Source organism: Leptinotarsa decemlineata, unplaced genomic scaffold (assembly GCF_025532065.1).
Source record: "Leptinotarsa decemlineata unplaced genomic scaffold, Ldec_3_MD MMD2_tig00000505_RagTag_RagTag, whole genome shotgun sequence".
In the NCBI taxonomy this organism is placed as follows: domain Eukaryota; kingdom Metazoa; phylum Arthropoda; class Insecta; order Coleoptera; family Chrysomelidae; genus Leptinotarsa; species Leptinotarsa decemlineata.
In genome coordinates this window covers 18,391,934-18,415,927 of record NW_027412549.1, presented here as the reverse complement: position 1 = coordinate 18,415,927, position 23,994 = coordinate 18,391,934, and the positions used below count along the sequence as shown (strand labels likewise).

General features: G+C 31.9%; 2 protein-coding genes across 2 annotated transcripts in view; one reads left to right on the top strand and one right to left on the bottom strand.

Annotated features, from left to right (window-relative positions):
* Nucleotides 1–1,064, bottom strand: part of LOC111501920 (rhomboid-related protein 1) — a 25,480-nt gene extending 24,416 nt beyond the window's left edge. Inside the window, exon 1 of the mRNA XM_023155850.2 lies at nucleotides 929–1,064. The gene's annotated coding sequence lies outside the window, so the exon portion shown is untranslated. The remainder of the gene's footprint in view (nucleotides 1–928) is intronic.
* LOC111501919 (uncharacterized) lies at nucleotides 355–23,994 on the top strand. Its single transcript, XM_074174119.1, has 7 exons — nucleotides 355–581; nucleotides 642–1,625; nucleotides 9,764–9,872; nucleotides 12,313–12,520; nucleotides 12,862–13,002; nucleotides 15,596–15,878; nucleotides 23,781–23,994. Exons 2-7 carry the CDS (start codon nucleotides 658–660, stop codon nucleotides 23,800–23,802), a joined length of 1,731 nt encoding a protein of 576 aa, XP_074030220.1. The 5' UTR covers nucleotides 355–581; nucleotides 642–657; the 3' UTR covers nucleotides 23,803–23,994.

Genomic DNA, 23,994 nt, shown 5'->3' with positions numbered 1-23,994 from the left:
TACGATCCGATCGAATCGAATGTAAATGAGAAAATACATTGATTTTAATCGTTAGTTGTAAGTTGATAATCAACGAAAATAGTGTATACATATTCAGCACATCTCATGTGAATCTGACATGAATATCTAAGAAAAGGCTTAGATTTGGTATGTGAAGTAGACAATTTATTTAAATCACCGTTTTATCCAAAACGCTAACGCGTTTCTATTGGTTGAAGCAATCCATCGAAAATTTTCTGTTGAATGGGGAACGTGCATATGTCTCAGTTTCTTGAAGTACGGAACGCACTCTCATTAACAGTTATCTATTGTCGAACACGATATATCAACCTCATAAAACACGGAACATAATATGATGAAATCACAGAAGTGAAATGTCCTAATTTTCCATCAGAAATGAAACGAAATTGTAAATACCTATTACAACAATATGAGCGTAGAAGACAAGGGGATTACCCGATTTCTTGATTTTCAGTAGTTTGATGGAAATGCGTTGTGTTGAAGAGTCGTGTCATATATTTAATCATAATAATGTTGGTTATCCATTTATTTAATAGTGAAGAAAGAACGCAGAAATACGAGTGAGTACTCTTGTGGAAGTTTAATTTTATTTTGCTTCCTAATTCTAACCTTCATTGTAGACACTGATTGAATGCGATGGAATTTAATAAATACGTCATAAAAGGTAAATATTCGGAAACAACGTATTGGTCAAAATCGGAACTTATAGATGATAAAAATTGTGAACTTCTTGGCTTTCGAGATTGTTTACCTGTACTTTGTGGAAATATGAATGAAAGTAAGAATTCCTCCGGTATTAAAAAGACTCTGAAAATTGAAGTAAACTCAGATACAGGAGAGAAATATATAAATTTGAATGGAAAGAAAATAAAAATAATACCAGAGTCAGAACTTCCAAACAAATTACCTAAGAACGCTCAAGTTCGAAAGATAGCATCACTTAATTCTATCACAGAAAAGCCACCTATTAAAGTAAAAGTTTTGAAGGCAGTTCCACTAAAAAACTCCACTGCACAGTACGTAAGCAATGGTAACACCTCTAGTAATGAAGGTAAACAAATGATAGAGATATCTAAAATAAACCTCTTATCACAGAAAACATTGATAAGGGAAAGTGCGTCCACAAATGTGAAAACCCTTAGTGGTAATGTGACGATCAAAGCAAACACAGCTGATCAAAATTCAGATATGTTAAAAAGTGTCAGAAAACCAGTTATAAATACTTTCAAAATTGATTCAAAGAATAAATCAAGTGGAAGTGGCCAAAATGTAATAGCTTTAGACTTGACAAAGTATTCATTGAACCAAGGTCGAAAAATCGAGAGTTCTACACAGACTGATAAGAATATTGTGGATGCTTGTGTTCAAACAGATGATGAGATACTATTCACTGATTTTGATATACTTGAAATAATGAAGGATCTACCATATTTGGAACCAATTCCAAAAGCTCATGATAATTTAGATAACACACTTATATCATCAAAAAATTTACATGAATTAAATGGCCAATCTCACGATTCAAATAATGTTAACAATTTGAAAGCAAAGAACTTTTTTAATGAATTGAGGACAGCTCTACAGCCAGATGATAGAGGAAACATGTAAGTAAACCCGTCATTATATTGTTTATATTCTGTCAGTATTTATTTATATTTATTTCAAGTCAAGAAAATTACCATATTGAAAAAAAATCTTATTTAATTTTAATTCTTTTTTTTGTGTTAACGTCAGTTACTAATGGTCACCCATGGACACCCATAGGACATGTAACATATAAGAATTGATTCACCTTCAATTAGATGAATTCTTGCTAGAAAAATATCTGCATACATCAATAAAATTATTATCTGCATATCACAAATCTAATTTTTCACAGTAAAATTTATTTTCAGAGAAAGAAATTGTATCTAATCTTATAAGAAACAATTTTTTAAAGTTTCTAAAGCTACAATAATACAAATTGAGAGAAATTAACATTTCTCACCATCTTGTGCAATTAATTCAAGGAGAAACTAATTTCATATGTTTATTTGAGTAATAAATGAATGATGTTATTGATTGATTCTTTGAAAACCATGATCTCTCTCTATATGTGATATCTGGGATTCCCAGTATTACGGAGAATGTGTTTAAAAACCCACTGATTACAATTCTGTATGTAGGTACTTGTTCATTTACAAAATCCTGAGAAAATCTTGATTCACTCTAAATTTTCATTGCAGTGAATTATACAGGGTATTTTTTTGTATCTTGTAAATCACTCTCATGTTAAAATGACATTATGTGATGCATTTTTAATGTTACATTGAATTAACATTTTTGTAAATCCTTAAATGACATTTGAGATGTGTTGTTTATTGATGACAATTAATTAATTCATTGAACTCACAATTTTTAGATTACTACGGCAAAGCAGAAATTGGGGTTATGATTATGATCAGTATTTATGTATCTTCATCTCTTTCTTTAACATAATTTGAGAAATGATGTATCATTGGAAGCGTCTTAATTGTCCGTTTGTAATTATATGTGACTTCATATTAAATTGAATATGGCGCTGTGTAGAGGACATATGAGCACATATTTATATATTGTTGTTGCTCATAGATTTTTTACATGCACCCGATAAGTAAGAAAAATTTCTAAAATCACCCCTCAGATTTGAAGCAAACATATTTTCACTCCAAACCTGCAAAAATACATATAAAATAATTGAATAATAATTTGTTTCACAAGAATGAATTATTAGGTAGGCTTCAAGAATCATGATCGCTTGAGGAATTGGCAAACATAAACGTGCGTAAGTTTGGTATTTCACTTTAAAAAAATAAATCCAAATGAACAAAAAAAACAAGCTTCTGCAAATACTTAGTCATGAGATTATGACTTCACAATAATTTTAATAAAAAGTAAATTGAAAAACTAAAACTTAACAACCTAAAAAATCGTGATCCATAAAGTATGAAACAAAAAAATATTCTCCTCTCAAATTGTTATGTAGAAACGATTCAATATTTATCATCTAATATATAAAAATGGATGTTTGTTGGTTGGTTGGTAAGTGATAAACTTCTACATCGCTCAACCGATCGTGATGAAACTTGACATGTATAAGTAATTTTTCATAGAGAAGGTTTTTAGGCTATCAAATTTTCTGTAACTCGCCACTAGATGGCGCTGTAGAACAATTTTTTGAAAGCACTGTTATATAACTCCTAAGTTCGTTGATTCTGATTCTGTCAAAACAGCAGCGATACGGCAACATAGTACTAATTAGTACTATAACTACCAAATTCTAAGCGGGCGAAGTCGCGGGCAACAACTAGTCTATTATATAAAGAACCCTTGAATGTGTAATAAATATTTTAAAATATATTACCTGTAAGTTTTTTATTCAGTAGATGATAAATATTGAATAGTTTGTACATATCAATTTCAGATAGACTATTTTCTTGTTCCAAACATTTCAAAGTGATTTTTCAGTAGTCGAGTTTAAATGTTTTGAACTTACTTTTTATTCAGTATAATTGTGTCTAATCGCATTAGACGAAATACACACCTTCTAATTGTATTATATCATATAGGTATGCATTAATTTGTCTCATCTACTTTCAGTGTAACAAATGTTTGTACACATGAATATCATTTTCCACACCCCCCAGAGTTATGAACCCTCGAAAGATTTTTCATCATCATTTTATGGAAACGTACCCAATTGTCATAGGATTCCCAAATAATAAACTGGGATTTTCATATAATGAACGGGGATTCCCATATAATGAACGGGGATTCCCATATATTAAACAGGGATTCCCATTATATTTAACAGGGATTCCCATATATTAAACAGGGATGGGCATAAATAACATCGTGCTTCTATGTTGATTAAATACACAAATAATGTGTACACTATAAATATGTAGAAGAAGGTAACTTTCAAAGAAAGGAGCTAAACATTGCAAGAAAGCATTTCAGTATGTGGTTAATACAGATTTTGTATCCATTACAAATTTGTTTGTAACATGAAATTGCAAGTGAAATATGCTGTTATTTAATTTTATGGTATGTAAAAAAGAAATTGATCAAAGTAATTGAAACAAGAATAAATATTGTTGATGTTAATGCCAATTCAGATAGAAAAGTGACGTGAGTGAGAGTTAAAAAACTCATATTAGTTTACTCTTGGAGGAGTCTACAAATGGAAAGTTTAAGTGTTCAGAATGATTTTGTAATAACATGAAGACTCGAATACATTATGATAAATTTAATGATTGTTTTGATGTTTATGCATAAAATTACTTTTATTTAAACGAATGTAAGGCTTCTTTCCTCTGTAAAAATTTTGACCTATTACCTTTATCAGTACATAAATCATCTTTCGAAGATTTAAATAAAATAATCTAATAAATAATAAATGTTTTTTTTCGATTCCTTACTAAATGTAATATTTTGTATATTGGTCATTCAAATTCAAGATAATCATCTGAACCTCCATGATGTGCGGTGTATGTTCAAAACACACTCTACGTTTTTCATCAAGTACAGAATTACTAGGCATATTTATTGAAGGCAAACTAACTCATACATCATACATTTAGAACAACTTGAATATCGATGCTCTCAAAACTGACTACTATAGAACTGTTTATCCATTCCTTAAATATAGTACACTAGTATGGGGTGGTAGTTCACATTTACAATGCATTTATATAATGCAAAAACGAATTTTGAAATCCATGTGCAATATAGAGACTCACGTAGAGGCATTTTCAAAAAAAAACAAAATGCTCATAGTATATGGGATTTACATATAAAGTCTGTAAAAGCCAAATAGAATAAATTCATTATTTCGGTTACTATACATATTTAAAAAAAATCCCGAAACACGTCAAATGTAAATTATAATTTGACATTCTTCAACGTAAAAATGCCACCCCTACCTTCAACCCCCTCCGAATGATGGGTACAACCCCAATTTTTTAAATAGGAAGTATAGGCTTGTGATATATAGTTTGAAAGGTCTCTTCATTCTCTATTTAAAATTTTTTATCGCTTTCAAGTTCACTGGAACAATTAAGATAAAATAAATTAAAATTATGTGGTTACCGAAATTTGATAAAATACACTCAAAAACTAAAATGTAATGCAAAACGTAATGAAATGTAGAATACGAAAAAGAACCATGGATGTTAACGAAATAGATGTTCAAAATGTTCACCGCGAACGTCTTGGCAATATCCTAATGTCATATGAAACCGTCTTCTAACATTATTTAATATATCAGGCGTGACCGACGTAATCGCCAGCGTTATTCGTTCTTTTAAGTAATTCAAATCTGAAGGTTTAGTTTTGTACACATTGCTCTTTACATATCCCCATAAAAATAAATCTTATGATGTAAGATCAGGTGATCGCGCTGGCCATTCAATTGATTCTCGCCTCCATATAAACCGATTGGGAAATATTGTGTCGAGGTATTGCCGGACATTAACTTGGTAATGTGGTGGTGCTGCTGAAACCATATCGTATTCACTGGAACTTGAGGGTTTCCTGGATCAGGATATAAATTTGGTAAACTTGGAATGACATCATTTTGAAGTAATGCCAAATAATTTTCGCCATTCAAGTTGCCCTCAATGAAAAAGGGACCAATGATATGGTTTCCTACAATCCCTGCCCTAACATTAACCTTTTGAGGGTATTGCATGTGTTCTTCTCTCATCCAGTGAGGATTTTCTGTTGACCAGTAGCGACAATTTTGCCGATTAGCATAACCTTTAAGAGACAAAGTACACTCATCAGAAAATATAACGTCTTCTAGTTGGATGATATTGTTATCCAATATGTCCATCATTTCCTCACAAAAATGAGTTCTTCTATCAAAATCGTCTTCCATGAGCTACTGATTAGGTATCATTTTATAGGGATGCATTTTATTTTCTTTTAAAATGTTTACTATCGATGTATGTCTAACATTGAATGTAGTGGATGCCTGTCTACTCGATGTATGTGGGTTTTCCTCAAACTCAAGCATCACATCTAATTTGAGTTCGTCACTCATTTCATTGGCTGCTTTTTTTTATCTGCCCCACATGACCAAACTCGCGAAACTGTTTCTCTATTTTGCTTATTGTCCCTCGAGATATGGGCGGTAAATTAGGAAATTTACCATGAAATAGGCGAGCTATTTCCTGTTGTGTTCGGGTTTCATCTCCATAACCAACCATTTGTAAAACAGTTCCTTAATGCATTTCCGTTAACCTAACCATTTGTCAGACTTGAAGTTAACGAACTTTAAACTTAAATTAAAATACTGACAACTAATGTTGTAACATACAAAACAAGTTGACAAGGCGTTTTAAACTAACATTGCCACGGAAATTATTTACAGTTTTTTAAATGATACCATCTAAAAAGAACATTGCTATGGTCTTTGCTTACTTTATTCTTATTGTCAATACCCCAACATGAAATAAGTTTTGAGTATATTGCAATAAGTTTTGAGTGTATTTTATCGAATTTCGGTAACCACATGATTTTAATTTATTTTATCTTAATTGTTGCAATAAACTTGTAAGCGATAACATTTTTTGATGAAAAACAGTGTTTTTGATCAGCTCGTTAATATTGTAACTTACTCACTAGAAAAAATTTTCAATAAATGTCTTCAATTTCAATGTGTGTTCATGTATACGTACCTCAATTAGTTTAGGTTGGATCAGTTGATATTGATGAATGATATTGTTCTTATGAAGCCCAGTTTAGATGAAGCAGGCCTCCTAAATATTTACTACGCAATGGTTCACTCTCGGCTTAGTTTAAATATCTTGGCTTGGGGAAGAGCAAGAGACTTAAATAGAGTTTTCGTGGCTCAGAAAAGCATCCTGAGACTCATATTCAATTTGAATTTCAGAGATAGTTGACGACCTATTTTTATAGAAAAAAAGATTTTAACCCTCATATCCATTTATATTTTTAAATGTGCTATGTTCGCAAGACATAACTTATCGGTTTTTGCGACAAATGGATCTGAACACGAACATAATACACGTCATAGAGCTTTTTGGAGAATTCCACAACACAGAACCTCATTATATGAGAACTCCCCACGGTACAATATAATCACTTGTTTTAATAAATTACCAAATCAGCTGAAACAAATTACCAATGATAAGATATTTCACCACAAAATTAAAATCTTTTTACTTAGAAAGTGCTATTATAGTTACCAAGAGTTTATGAACGATAATTCAATTGACATAGATCTTACATGACTTTTACTTTTTCAATGGTTAACAATATTGATTGTTTATTTTTATTTTTATACACAGACACTCAAATTCATTTTATTTTTGTTGAATTGTACTCTTTGACCTGAGCTTTGCAACTGTATAAATTGTGAGCTTCAATAAAGTCTATCTATAGCTTTTCAGCATTTGAAATGAATTATATTGGTAAATCGAAAAGAGGGTCCCTTGAGACTTTACCAGTCTTTGGTCAGAAAATCTTAAAGTATCCTACAATGTGTATGTTTGTTTTACATATTGATCTTTATTACCTAATATATGTCATGAGAAGAACCAGAAGTTATAATACTGTGAATGTGTGAAACCATGTTAGCTGGTAAATAATTTCTCAATTCACTTCATCTTTTTAAAACTCTTATCCAGTCAAATAATCTAGATGGTTATTTGTTTGCATTTAATTACGAGGTCTGTTGAAAAAAATTTGTTAATTTTCATTTTTCCCAAAAAATATTTATTTATTCATCAATTTCTATTTTGTCCCCTTCAAAGTAGTCCCCCTCAAAGTAGTCCCCCTCAGATACAATACTGTTACGTTTTGCCCCGTGGGTTGACCAATAATTGACTACACTGAATAATCAAACTTAACTTTATTTCACAAACACTTCAACTAAACTTCAACTATTATTTGAATGTCTACCGCCTTACTAGATCTCTTCGCGTACCGCACTGTAACGTCCACTTGACCGTCTCGATGTCCTCGTGGCTAGCCTTAATCAAATGTCGTAGAAATTTCGCCCAAAGTTCTGACAAAATCGCGAGCATTATTCTTGCTGCTTCTAGGGTGGCGGGGAATCATCGTACACTCTCGCGCTCTTAGCCATGTCACACCTGGTTTATGGCTACCAGCGGCGGCCGGCGTTATTTTTTTTCGGGCATGATTTACAACACTACCCCCTTCCCTGAGGTTGTCCGCTCCAACAACATTCCAAGAAGGGACATCACGCGCCATGTAAAGACTCTGCCTCTCTATGTGGACAACTTTAGGCTTGTTTCTTGGTGACAATTGGATTCTGTACACCAGATCGTTTATCTTTTTGGTTACCAAGTAAGGTCCGTACCATGATCTCTGCAACTTGGGACACAAACCTTTCCGACGTTGGGGTTGGTAGAGCCACACCGCTTCACCCTCCTTGAAGCTTATTGGGAGCCCCTTTTTGTTAAATCTTATCTTCATCCTGTCGCTGGAGCGCTGTAATTTAGGCCTGGCAAATTCGTGTACAATTTCCAGTCTCTCCTTCAGGTCATTCACATACAGGTACCTCTTGAGATTCATCGAAAGGACTGCCATACAATACATCTATCGGAAGCTTCAGTTCCCTACCAGTCAACAACATGGATGGTGTATAACCTGTGTATAACCTGTATAACCTGTCGTCTGTTGCCAACAGAAAAAGAGGAACCAATTTATCCCAATCTTTTTGATTTTCGGAGACAAACATCGAGAGGTAGTTATTGATAATGCGATAACGATAAAGTTGCGGCCCTGATCCAAGTGTAGTTCTTGGGGTACTCCGTGTCTAGCTGTTACGCTCTGAAACAGGGCTTCTGCCACCGTTTTAGCCTCTTTGTTGGGTAAAGCTACTACTTCAAGCGATTTGGAAAAGTAGTCCATCACAACCGTAAGGTACTTGTTACCAGATGTGGTAATAGGGAGTGGTCCCAGAATGTCCACTGCCTTATCTTCGGACCCTTTCTCGAAGAGCTCAGGTCACAGCGCTTACACCACTCTTTCACGTCTCGACGGCAATTCACTTTTTCAACATTTTCATCGGATGTTAATGTAATGGGGCGTCCAGGGCGAGCGTCGTCATTCACATCTCAATCTTTTGTTAAAAAATTGTACTACTTGTAAACATTTTTCGGGCTCGGAGTACAATCACTGTATGCCACTGTATGCACTCAACTCCATTTTTTACACAAAATTTGATGCAAATTTTTTGATCGATTTTTTTCAATAGCTGAAAATCGCCGAACATACAAAACACTTCTAATATTCATTCCTCTCACCAACAAACTGAACATGCTGAACAGCTGAAACTGTAACATAAGTTCGAGACGAGTGTACCAACATAAAAAAATAAAATTTCGCTAATCGGATGTACGTAGCCCGTGAAATTTGAACATTCACATTTTTTTACAGACCTATCGTATATTACCTAATGTATTGACCAATTCCAATTCTTGATGAAAATCCATAACTTATTGAAGTAATACTTTATTGTGAGCGAAACATGTGTTGCAGTTTTGTAAACTGTCTAGTGGAAACCTCACAATAATGAATCATCAACCGATAAAAACTTCTAGAGAACATTGCACTATGTGTATTCATGAAGGCTTAACGTGGAACAAATTGATTCAATGATGATTTCGCACTGAAAAAGTGATCTTATGTGATTTCCTAATGTAACAGTAATCTATATCGATGATTTCAGGCCCATTCATTTGGGTGTGTTGAGGAACGATCTAACTGTGGTGAAGAGAAGTTGGTTTATTTTGAAAATCTTGAACCAATCTGTGGACCTCCCTAATAGTAATGATTATGTGAGTATCGTTTACTGATTTATTAAGTTCAATATTTTTAATTATATATTTTATTTTATATATATTATTTTAATTATACGAGGGTTGCCTTTTATATTTCGGGATTAGAGAACAAAAACAAATATTAATCATCGAAAAGCACTTTATTGTTTTTCAAAATATTCCCCATGAAGATCTATACACTTTTGCATGCGTTTGAACCAATTGTCGAAGCACTTTTGCTACTCTGATTGAAGTATCTCCAAAACATGCATTCTGAATGCAGCAACCGCTTCTTCGTATCGAAAAACGTTGACCTCTCAGTTTGTTTTTTACGTGTCGGAATAAAAAGAAGTCATTTGGTGCCAAGTCTTAGGGCCGTTGCTAGATATTCTGTATACCAATGAGCTAGCAAATGCTATTGATTTCAACACTGTGCAGTTTGCAGATGGCAAAAGCGTGTTTGAAGCACTGAATACATTGGAAGATTGGTTCACACATAATCACTTAAAGTTGAATATAAACAAAACACAAGTAATAAAGTTTTCCCAACAATCAAATGCACGTGAATACTCAGATGGTAGATCAACAATATCAGCTTGTAAAAGCACAAAGTTCTTGGGAATTGAGCTTGATATTATATTGGACTGGAAATCTCACCTAACCTCAATAATACAAAATATTGCAAAATACTGCTATGCTCTAAGAGTGCTAACAAGATCAATAGATATAAATGCTGCTATGTGTGTCTACTACGCACAAGTTCACTCGAGGATCAAGTACGGTTTAATATTCTGCGGTGCTTCGACAGATGTCCCCAAGATATTTAAAATGCAAAAGCGATGCCTTAGAATTATATTTAACCATAAACAAACTGATAGTTGTAAACCCTTATTTATAAAAAATAAAATACTAAGGAAAACACCAAACTTTTTGAGAACTCTAAAAAGACATGCATAACCTCTACAAGAAATAAGTCAGACATGACCTGTAATACTCCAAACTTCTCATTTATTCAAAAAAACGTACCGCATACTCTAATAACAATTTACAATAAACTTCGATAAAACAACATTAAAAATAAAATTAAAAGCATTTTTACTTGAGAAAGCATACTATGCAACTGACGAGTATTTAAATGATACTATTATTATTTGAGCTATTTGACTGCTTCTACTACAATTATGGACTCTTTAGAGCCTATATCTACATGTATTAATATTTTTAATGTATGCATATATTTTTGTGCAGTTTATGTACTGTACATCTTTCCTTCCTCTTTTAACCTAATATTATTGTGATATATGTTTATATTTATACTGACATGTTCTATGCCCTCAGGGGTACTGTATTTTTATCCTGAACAAATAAATTTTTATCTATCTATCTATACGGCGGATGACTCATCAAATGGATGTTTTGGGTGCTCAAAAATGCAGATGTTCAAGCCAATGTGTGAGAGCTCGCATTGTCGTGGTGAAGAGTGATCCGTCTTCGGCAGTTGGTTTTCCTAATTTTTTGAAAGACAACTGGCAAATAAATGGTAGTGTACCACTCAGAATTGACTGTTCTGCGTTGTTCTAGTAGTACAGTTGCGACATGTCCAGTTTTTCTGAAAAAACAGGCGACCATTTGCTTGTAAGTGTTTCGTGCGCGAACAACTTTTGTTGGATTTGGCTCATCTTGAAACACCCATACAGTCGACTTTCGGGCTCATACGCGTAAATCCACGATTCATCACCTGTCACGATGTCATAGACGTGTTTCGAAGCACCGCGATTGTATTTTTTGAGCATTTCCTTTGACCAATCGACACGAACCTTTTTTTGAGCAATTGACAAATTGTGTGGGATCCAACCCAATCAAATTTTTTTGGCAATCAAATGTTTATGCAATATTGAATATATGCTGGTCCCACTAATGCCTAAGGTTGTCTTAATCTCACAATAGATCACATGACGATCTTGCAATATCAGTTTGCCCACGGCATCAATGGTTTTCGGAACAACAACTGATTTTGGGCGATAGTGAACGACCACGATTGAATTCACCATACCATCGATGAACACTGGTCCTTGATGGAGCTTCATCGCCAAAAATGGAATTAAGTTCATCTATGCACTGTTGTTGAATTAATCCACGTCGAAAGTTGTAAAAAATAATCGCACGAAAATGTTCACATTTTAATTCCATTTATAGGCGGAGATGAATCTTTTAAGTTACTGTAAACAACACAAATAGCGCGCGTACATCGAAACATTCTGAGTACGTATAAGCTCAAAAATGTCTACCTTTATGATAGAGCTGTCAGTTGCCAGATTGCAACACTAGGGTTGCCAAATCCTGAAACATAAAAGGCAACCCTCGTACCTTCCTTGTTTGTGTTCAAAGGAATCAGTTTTCTCAGGTATCCTTAAAAAGGTTTCCATCACGTTCTATATAAATGATGTTTGTTTTTCAGACCGCCTTACAACTTGCCATCATGAACGATTCATCCGAAGATATAATTGCATTTTTATTGTCAAAACAAGCAAGTTTGAGTGTTACCGATAGTGAAGGTAATAATGTTCTGCATCTGGCCATAGAGTATCAAAGAACAGACGCACTGAAAACTTTATTGGATCATGCATATAAGGTTAAATTCAATTTGGATCAGCACAATCATGAAGGTGAGCCATACTAAAAAACGATTTTAAATTCATGCCTTCTGGAGATCTGTTTGAACTCATTTATTCCCATAAACATTTCTTCAATTAAACTTACTAATGGGGTTCTGAATCAATTTCAATTAAATCTACTTGTCGATTTACATTAACAAAATTTTTTGACAATTTTTCTTTCATTCATCAGTGCTCAAAATCAAAACTTGTCGCTGTTAATCATTTTCAATTTTTACTGAAATCATTTCAAAGTAACTTCAAATGATGTTGAATCTTCAGATTTTGGAAAAATTTGTGTATTTTTTGTTTGAAGAAAACTACTAAATATTCAACTATTTTTTTTTTCTCAGGATTAACTTCACTGATGATTTGCTGTTTGAATGGCCAAGATCAATGTGCAAAATTGCTTTTGGAATACAAAGCCGATATAAATGTTAGGGATCAAATATCTGGCCGGACAGCCCTGTTTCATGCAGCTGAATGCCACGATTGTAAGTATTAAGTTATTTGTTGAAAGTCATTTTTTGTGAGGGAAGACAGAATTTTTTATCGATTTTATTGAAGGGTTTTTCGCCTTCCACAATCAGAAAAATGTAAAAATTGTATCGGAGAACTTTATACAGATGTAGAACTGGCAAATTCTTTAGTTCAACCTGATAACTTACCACGTAGATTCAAAGTATTTTTTATGACGGAAAATGTTCAGTTACTTTCATGGTCATTGAGAAATTGTCTCCTTTCCCGAGTAGTGATTTTTTCATGTAATGTTGAAATTTTATATGACAAGTTAAACTTCAGTTTTCTCCATAAATCGTTGGATATTTTGCCTATTACTGAAAGCACAATATTATTTTTTTCCAACAGTTTTTTGAACATTCATTGTGAGTTATATTTCTACTATTATTGAAAGATTGTTGAATGTAATAATATAAATACTTGACTATACTAATCATGTGTTCAGGTGAACACCTTATTATTAATTTTTATTTTTTCTTATAACAATATAGTAAAAGTATTTTTGCATCTTTCAGAAATTAGTAACACTGTCATACTTTACCTCTTTTTTTTTGTTATTATTTCTAACAAATTCCATTAACAAATGTAACGAACTAAACTATTATTTTATTGATGAAATATATCTGAGTTCAAAGTTCAACAATGGCATCATAATTCCACATAAAACTTTTTCCCACTATCACATATCAAGTGTATGACCTTGACACATGCAGTGCATGACCAAACTCTGGGAATCACTTACGTTTTGGTTTTTACAGAATGCATTAAATTCACATCTGAAGATGGCATTGATTTGTGTTCACTATAAAATTTTATTTTTCACCTCTTTACTCAAGATAAATAAATATAGTTTAAAAAACTAAAAAAACACGCTTTTAAAGAACATCGAACTACAAAGTTGAAATAATTTTTTTTTAAATAAGCTTAAAACAATAACGAAGCGAAGGGCTTTTCATATACAAAAAATATTGCACAAAGCGCCCACGCTTTTTTTCACAATAATACTAATATTTTTCATTCGTTATTGTTTTAGGCTAATTTTAAAAAAAATGTTTAACTTTTTAGTTCGATGTTTTTTAAAAGCGTGTTTTTTTAGTTTTTTAAACTATATTTTTCATTTTTTAGGTTCGTATGCTATAAAAGCGTGTTTTTTAGTCTTTTTAAACTATATTTATTTTATATAAACTTTGGGATCAATCAGCCGTATATTGTTTAGAAAAATGGCCATTGATATTTTCCGATTCCGGAGAGGGAGCCTGAAAATCAGCTACCAAGCCCAAGGCAGCAGGCGCGCAAAGGGGGGTTACAAATAAGGCAGCTGGCGCGCTTGTTTATAAAAAAAATACTTTTTTCAAATGAAGAAATACATGTAAAGTGAGTTCGAATTATATCAAGGAGGTTGCGTACAACGCCATCTGCCCGCGAATAGATCAAGCAATGTCGATAATTCTGTCAAATACAGATCTCTAGCTCGAGAGTTGCAAGCAAACATAAATACATAAAGGTGAAGCTAATAAAAGCTTGTTAATTAATTAAAAAGGGTGTGCTACGAGGGTTACCTTTTGGATTTTCACAAAAGTACAATAATAATTTGTTGCACAAGCTGTTATTTTTGAAAATAATTTCTTTGCGTTTGTGTTAAAACCAAATCTCAGAAGTTGAAATCTCAAAAACAAAACGATTTTAAACAGCTTCTTGAGGTAATGAAATTAGCTGTATATGCATTTTTTACATAGAGAAATCAGGAGCAAATAATAATTGTTTGATGTGCTCTATGGAAGCTGTGTTTTTGTAATTAAGAATGTAGTGAAAATTTAGGTTGTATTTCAATTTTGTCCAAGATTTTTGTCACACAAATTGTTGTACACCATTCAATGTTGAGCGTTCTTTGAATCGCTGAAGATATGGTAGTAATATATACGTTGAAGCCGAAAAAACGCGATTGTTTTCTGTGAAATGCTTCATGAACGGAAGCTTTTGTGGGATTATGTTCATCATGAAACACCCAAACAGTGGATTGTTGTTTTTTCACCTGTAAATATGTTGTATATGGATTTTGCAGTTCTTAAAAATTGAATTTGAAGAGCACTCAATTGCACCAATTCACAACACAAGCCTTTTTGACAAAATAGTCTAGGCTTTCGCGGCCGAGGCTTCCAGTGTCACTATTTTTCGGGTTCGCAGGCCGTGGATTTTTGGAATTTCTTCCTGACGTTTCGCTGGTGCCAGTGGCTAGCTTCTTCAGGGGTTTATACATCCTGGATTACCTGGAGTTATCGAATAGTAATCCAGGATGTATAAACCTTGCAGTTTGTATCTGAAATAAAAATTGGTTCATGATCTTCAGAACTTTGTGAAGTTTCTCTTGAACCTAATTGCTTTCTTTTTCAGAAGTTTCCCCACATATTTAGTATAAAGTTGGAGACGTAGAAGGCCAAAACGCTTCTATCGAAAAACTGAACTCTCTCAAAGATATTCCCATTTCAGTTTGAGAATGAACACGTTTCTAAACAAACAATTGTTTTGTATTATTTGTTGATAATACTCAAGATTCAATTTTTTTTCTAGCGGAAATGGTTCAGCTTTTGCTGCGACATCATGCCGACACAAAATTGAAAAATTTTTTCGGAACAAGTCCCCACGATGCGATGTATGAAATTGATGACATTCCTGATCAAATAAAATCGATGATACTGAGTAAAAACAACAAGAGGAAAGTTTTCGACGACCCCCGACCTTTGAAAATACGAAAAGAAGAAACCATCAATTCGAAAACCAACTTGAGGACCTACGCCAAATTGCAGAAAATTGGGCAAACGGAATTAGGCAAAAAATTACTCACTTCGGTGAAGTAAGTTTTTTGAATTAATTTTCGCTTGGCCTTTAGACTTTCTATCGTAAACTCTGCTTTTCGGGTAGCGCCCAGACATTGATATTCAGCAGAATAACTGTCCATTTGAGATAAACGTCCCAAGAAGGGGAACAGATGGCAGTGAGCGAAAAAATAAATCAATTATTCTGTAATACTCTGTTCTGGGTGCAGGCAAAATGAATTTTTGTACATAATAATCTGGTTACAGTTAATAACAGAAGGCTATTCGGTATCTATCGAGCTTTCGGCAATGTACAAGGGTGATTCAATATTATTCTAACGTTGGAGACCATTTCGTACTTACTATCGTGAAAATGAATGAAAAAAATTGAATTTATATGAAAACAAGTGAACATAAATGGTCTCTAATGTTAGAATTAAATTAAATCACCCACAGAGTTGTCCTGAAGAGGACATATGAGAGAACTGACCAATACTTGATGGAAATCCATCACAACATATTCAAAAAACACACGTCAATGTGAGACACGTGTTTTTTGTTATACGATAGAAACTTTGCTATCGTCCAACCCATGTTAGGAATCACACGTTAAAAGGTAATACCTCGTTAATCCCTATCTCGCACAAGTTTCGACTTCTGAGGGTTGTCGTTCGTAGGGTGCGACAGCTAGTTAACGGAAAAATAGATTTTAAACAGAACAGACACAATACTGTTAATACAAATTTTGTTTTGTTCTTTTATAGTAATTTGAATCATTATGATTATCATTACCTGCCAAACTCCTACATGATAAAATCATTAAATAAACTATTTACCTATCTAGGAACAACTCATAAGACTGGAGAATAATGAATAACAATTTTTACCTTAACGATCATTTTACCTAATTACTTATTGCTGTCCTAATTTTCTCCTTGCAAATTGAATTCAAAAGAAGAAACTATTCAAATATATTTTATCATTGAACAACAATCTCGAATTTTAACATGTATTGATTTCTAAACATTCTAAAAGGTTGGACTTTGAACTTTCCTCTTCCAATTGCAATACTTCATAATCGTGATTGAACTCGTGTTTCTCTGTCAAAAAAAGATTTGCAAATGTTTAATTCAAAAAACTACTTCTATGTTCTTTCATTCTTTTGGAAAAAGTCCTTCCAGTTTATCCGATATAAAATTTTGGATAAGAACCACAAGTCAACTTGTATACTGTTGGTCTATCTGACACTGAAGTATCATTTTTATTGTTTTTGATGAAATTACTCAAATTATTAATCTGCATCCAAATTTTTGCCTTAAAAAAAACTAGTGGTATTAATAGTAGGATCACCGAAGTAATTTAGAGTTACATAATGTTTAGTATCATTCTTTGAATCTGGTTGGACCTAGTTCAGAACTTGTTTCTGTTCAGGTACACATTTGGCAAGTAGTGACATTCATAATGATTCAAATTATCATAAATGCACGACACAGAATTTGTATGAACAGCATTGTAACGCTCAAAAATGGAAATCTCACATTGAAGTGTGTTCTTTGAATATGCACTGAAGAAGACAATAAATATTGACGAAAGCTCGACAGATACTGAATGGTTCTACTGAATAGCCCTCTGTTATTAACTGTACCCTCAAGGAAGAGAAACATAAAAAAACAGCTAGGAATCTTTTATGATGGTGTGCTTTATATTGAATTGAAATAGTTTCCGGCACTGACCCTTGTAGTAAACATAATGTATATGAAGGTATGAAGCAAATTTATTTAATTGTAAAGTTATATATATATATATATATATATATATATATATATATATATATATATATATATATATATATATATATATATATATATTTATATTTATAGGTTTAATTTTGATATCAAGATTTCATAGAAATGTAATTACAGAAAATTTGCCCTCCGACATATAAAGAACACAAATTTGTTTTATCACATATTGTAGTTCAACTCGATGAGTAAAAAAAATTTCTAACTTGATCACGCAAAGAAATAGTGTGTTTTCCAAAAGGCATGTAATTCAGGAGTATTAGACGCAGACGAGACCCATCTGCTGCTTGAATTGTAGCTATCTAAATGTTGTGTGGAATTTTTTTAATTCAATGTGAAAATTTCGATTTTTTTTTCTGTGTATCCGTAACTATCGAATCTACAGTGAATTGAGCTATTAGTTGTTTAATTGATAATGAAATTCTCCACAAAAAACGCCTCTTGATTTTTTCTTTGAATTCATTATACCTCGCATTCGGCATTCATATCAAAATTTAGTGAAAATTGAAATATCCCAGTAGCCCTCACAGCTAATATAAAATGAGTCATTGCTTTTATAGTTCATCATTAAATAAAAAAAATGCTCTTTTTCACAGAAGTCACCGTTTTCTAAATATGTAACCGGAATTTACTTTAAGAGATATATATATTTTTTTCCGTTATTTTATATTAACATTTGTTTACAAAAAGGTTTTGAAGCTTTATTCACTTCTACTTATTATATGCGAGCGCTTTCGATAGCAGGTTGTGCTATCATCTTCACGGCTCTACTCAAATTGAACGTTTTATCTTCTTGTTTGTTCTTTTATTCGGTTAGAACGCCTTAGTTCAGGTATTTGTCCTCTACTGTCATCTAGATGTCTCTTTAAATTTGCTTGTATTTGGGTTACATCAGGTAATATCCTTTGTGATGGAGTTTCTCCAGTTTCATTGTTTCTAGAAATCTGTATTGTATTGTGTAGTTTATTTAGTGTTAGGTCTTGTTTTTTTATTTGTATTTGTTCCTTGATAAGTGAATCATGACTTTTAAATTTATGGATATTTAGGTTTTCCCAGATGTCCATATGGTTATGTATTGACTTGTTTTACGAGTTTGATGTTTTCTGGTGGAGGACAGAGTTTTGTATGGCGTGTGTTGCGAGATTTGATTTATATGTTATTGGGTTTATGTATGCTTTTTTGTGCTCGTCGTACCTTTGGACCAAACCAAGAAAAAACTGATACAAAAGCCGTCTAGAAGTAAAATGCATACAGAAACATTTGCTATAGATGTAACTCACTAAACAAAACCAAATTCAAATTTGCATTACGCTCTCTCAGAAATTAATTATAAATGAAAATGAACATTAACTTCCTCAGTTCTTGAAGCGTCATATCCTCATCATTCATTTAATATTCATTTCAATTCTCGGATATCAATAAATTTATTTCGTTACTGTTATTTTTTATCTGAGAGTTAGTTTTACTTTGATCAAGTAAGTAAGATGTAATTATGTCTGTATTCATATAATTTATTATGTTGAACCCAGTTGGATGTTGCCCATTAATGAATGAAATTAAATTATATCATGAATTGAGAGCCAAACTTTTTGAAAACAGTATTTTCAAGATCAAAATAAGTAGAAGATACTTAAGGGATTTTATGATGAACAAAAAAGTTTCTTCACAAATGTTTTATGTTTATTCTTTACTCCTTTCGGAAGTCTCCAACTGAAGATTTGATATGATTACTCTAGTAGTGCAGCCCAATGTATTCTAGTATTTACTATATATTATATATTAAAATTTTGTTTTGACAAAGAGGTGCGCACTTATAACTTTTTCCTATCACCAAACCATTATAGCCAATATCTCAAAAATAAAAAAAGACGTAAAACATTTGTGCCGTACAGTATTGATACGTTTTTAATACGTTTACAAAATATAGTTTGGATAGTGATATGTAGTGTAGCGTTGATGATGTGATATAATGAACGATACTTCGCATGGCAAAATGGTTCATAGCAGATTATAACAAACCGTTTTTGAGATGGCAATAATGAGATCGGCTAAAAACGGCCTGTATTTATGTTAATATATTCATATATAATCGCATGTCTTTTTATGTTGTATATCAATATTATATATTAAATTCCGATTATTTTTGAAAAGGGTGACATCTACAAAAAAAAATCAGGATCTCTTTTGTAGTAGCCATGATAACTACCGAGCTACTTCAGTTTTTATGTAACATATTTATTCCTTGGAAGTATGAGACATCGAGTCAAATCAGTGTATGTTACATGCTATATTCCTCTATGTGTAAAAGTAGACTTGGTGTTCCTTTTAAATCATACAACTCGATAGTTCCGGAGCATCTCGCTACAACTGGGAAAACACTATTCTTAGATATATCCTAGAAATAATCAATTACTTAAAAAAACTTAATCTAACAGGTTGATATATTGACAAACAGTACAATAATGTTTTTCTGCCTAATTTAAACTGATGAGATAAATAATCTTGACCCCTTAATTTTCCACCCATTTTTTATTTGATTTTTGTTTATCCAATTTATAAAAAGAACATAACTTTTTGAAATACATCCTTTGTCACTGTTCATACTTTTCATGATTCAATGTACCACTTGCAAGCGCGTCAAAGCTTCTACCAATCTAGCAACTTTTATAATAGGTATCAACATTTTTCTCGATCTCATTTCTCTTCTTGAAAGCATTTTGGTCAAAATAAACTCTTCTGATTTGCTAAATCGAATGTATCATGTCTTTTATGAAACGAAATTCAAGAGTTCTTTTTGTTTGACCAACATACTTTTCATCACAATATCCACAACTAAGTTTATAAATTCTACACCGATTAATTTCGTTTTTCTATATTTCAAGTTCCTTAATACTTGCTAAAAGTTTTGAAAGCTAGGTGTTCAGTTTTTCAAATGTCTGAACATGATCACACGTGTATCATAATCCATATGAAATATCTACAATCTTTGATTTCCTGAATCTACAATTTGTTCATTTCTCTGATAATATTTTTCTTTGTTTAATGCGATTTTGAGGTTTAATTGTTTTCCTTTCAATAAATAGAACAGCAGAGATAGGTTCCTTGTCAGAAGATTGATTCTTATCAACAGTTACCTCACGATAATTTTAATTCAAATAATCAACATACGGTTTGATAATCATGATACATAATCTTTCAAAAATTTGAAACATTAAACGTTCAATTTCAAGGTAAAGTGGCCACTCTAAAGATGAACGTCTGCTAGTGAACTTGATCTTCCAATAGTCGCACAAAATTTCATGACACTGGTAGTCGTGCTAATCTGTAAGACCGGGATTAAACAATTTATCAGTCTAATTTCAAAAGCAACAGTTTTATGTGATTAATCACTTGCTAGCATAATATTAGTTTTATAATTTTGGAATGTAAACCTTCAATTACAAAGAATTGAAATATTGAGAATGTAATGAAAAAAACTTACAGAAAGAACATTTTCAGAACTGAATTTTTGAATAGCTTCGTTTTGCATATTTTCATTCGCCTATTTTTCATCTAATGTCAATATGCATATTTGTATTCAGATAAATTATTGTAATATTTATCTTAGATACTTTCTAGGTTCAATTTTTTATGATAAAATTCTCCAGAATGTCTTGTTTAAAACAAAAAATACCTCTTCACTTAAATTATCTGTTGAGGGAAAAATATATGCACCAATAATCACCCCCAGTCTCACAGACCCTGTTTTGGTTGTAATAACTAGAATATAAGCACACCACTGGTGAAACTAACTCTGAAATATTGTGAGGAATTCTCAGGAAGGTACTAATCGCGAGAGCTTACTTTAGGTTTCCATAAAATCATACAGTGCCAACCCGGTCTGACTGACTACTGGAAGGTTATTGAAGGAAATTCAATTACAAAAAATAATTATTGTGTATATAATTTGGTGTAGAATCAACAGACATATCAACACATCAATTATATCTTGAATGATATTTCAGAAAATTTAGATTTCTTTCAATTCTTGCAAAATTGCTATGGAATAAATTGGCCAGGAATAGAAAAAAACTGATTATGATTATATTTTTATTTCCTTAATATAAAAATTCAATAACGTATAACCTAAAATAGTAAAAGAATTTACAGTAACATAATTTATAACTACACAAACTCATTAGAAGTTCTAAATCCGTATACAATAGTACAGCTACCAGACTGAGTCATGGTCGGTGGGAGGAATCGTATCTGCGTAAAGTTCGGGTTGGTGTATGACAAAGTTTTAGGAGAAAAGGAATGGAAGTCTTTGTTTGCAATTTTACGTAGTACGGATTAAGGGGTAAACAATGAATGGTTATTGAAATGCCGTTTTGGTTCTTGTAGATATATAAAAAACAGTCACCGACCATGACTTAGTCCGGCAGCTGTACATAAATATGATCAGTGCACATTCAAAATTGCATATTGCATTGAAACTGAAACAACTGAATGCAACTTGTATCTCACTGCTAGTCAATATGTTGATTAGGAAATGTAGATTTAGGAAGAGTCTTCTTAAATAATTGACTTGTGATTTGTAATAAAGGTAAATAGCTTTCGAAACTTCAAGTATAAGTCGATCCAAATTCCAAACTACTTAAAAAGTCAAACTAAAAAAGCTCATAAATTTAGTTTTTATATAACTTTTTGAAAGGCCAGTGTTACTCAACATTCTTTGAAGAACGGCCATAACATCAAGGATTTAGAGAGCTTTAAAAAAGCAAACTGTTACAATGAGAAATATAAATAGTGGCATGGGTCCAGCCTCCCAAAGAGGTAAACACTCTATACACTTTTTTTTCATTCAGTCGTCTAATTTTTTGAAAATACACCGGCCTTTTTGTTGTAATTTTCTGCAAAAACTTTTTAACTTTCATACTTGCATGTATTTAATTCTTGTGTATGGAATATTTTGAAATTATTGTAATATATTTACCCAAATGAATTTAACACAAATTATTATATTACTAAACATATATTTACTGCCATTTGAATGAATAATTGTAAAAAAATAGTTATTGTGAATGTTTATTTGTAGTCTTGAATAACTAAATCGACTTTATTGAATTTATATTTGAAAACTCTAGCCTAAAAGATGCATATTTCAAATTTTTAACTTAGTATTGAAAACACTAAAAAAAAGAACACATTTTCATTCATGTTTTTTCAACCCTTTTTAAAATGAAATCTCGAACATGATTCTGGAGAAATGTTAACGTAGCGTTGAAAACACTACCGGACTATTTCTGAAGACTTGTACATATAACAAGAATGTAAGAAACATATAGGTCTTTGCAATACACACTCTCAATAATGATTCTAAAAGTAGTGTTTTAGGATACGTTTAGTTTTTAGGGCAAGTTATAATTTAGCTGAACTGAGTTCAATAATAAATACTCTTGAATATCTATTGAACTGAGATCAGTTGAAGCATTGTAACGCTACGAATAATTTTTGAATCATATTAGTTTTGTTGTAACATGACTTGTTGTAACATGACTTGGTGTAAATTTTGATTGAAAGATAAATATAAAAAAGGTATTAAACTATTAATTTTGTTTGTTGGACTGTTAAACAGCTTTTCAGTAATGTTTTTGAAAATAATTGTGGCGATTATATAAACATTTGTTTTTGTAAATATTTTTTGATAACAGAATATTTTTCAAGAAGTTATCAACTACACCATTTTTGCAGTAATTAATGTTGAACTTGGTTTGTGATTGGAATGCCGGTTTGAAAACTTAGTTATTTATAACGTAGATTTCTCATTGAATATTTTATTCTCCAAACGTATCCCCAAAATTATTTTTTGTATGATTGTAATATCATAAAACTATAACTAGAGACTTAATAATTTTTATATTGATCAGGCAGGAGTTCTTATATACCAGCCAAAATATTTTTGTGTAATTCATATAATTGAAATTTTTAGGGTTTTCATTTTTGGTAATATTTATAAACGTTTGTCTGTTCTGTAGATATCACTGATAAAATGTTGAATGGGGTTTAAAATCGAACAAGTTTTAACAAATTATTGATGATTTCTTGAATAATCATTTTTGAACCATCAACTTTTAGTAATTATTTTCAATTTTTCAGGGACATCAGAGATTCATTGTAAAATATAAAAGACATTTTAGCTAATTTTCCATAGTTGTACATAATGAGTAATTTGAATTGTTTATACAATTTGGACCTGTAAATTTAGTACACCTCTTTGGTTATTTATTACAACTAAGTATTAAATATTATTTGTTAAATTTTATTTTAGCTCCAACATATTCTGATTTTTACAAATAAATGTTACTGATGA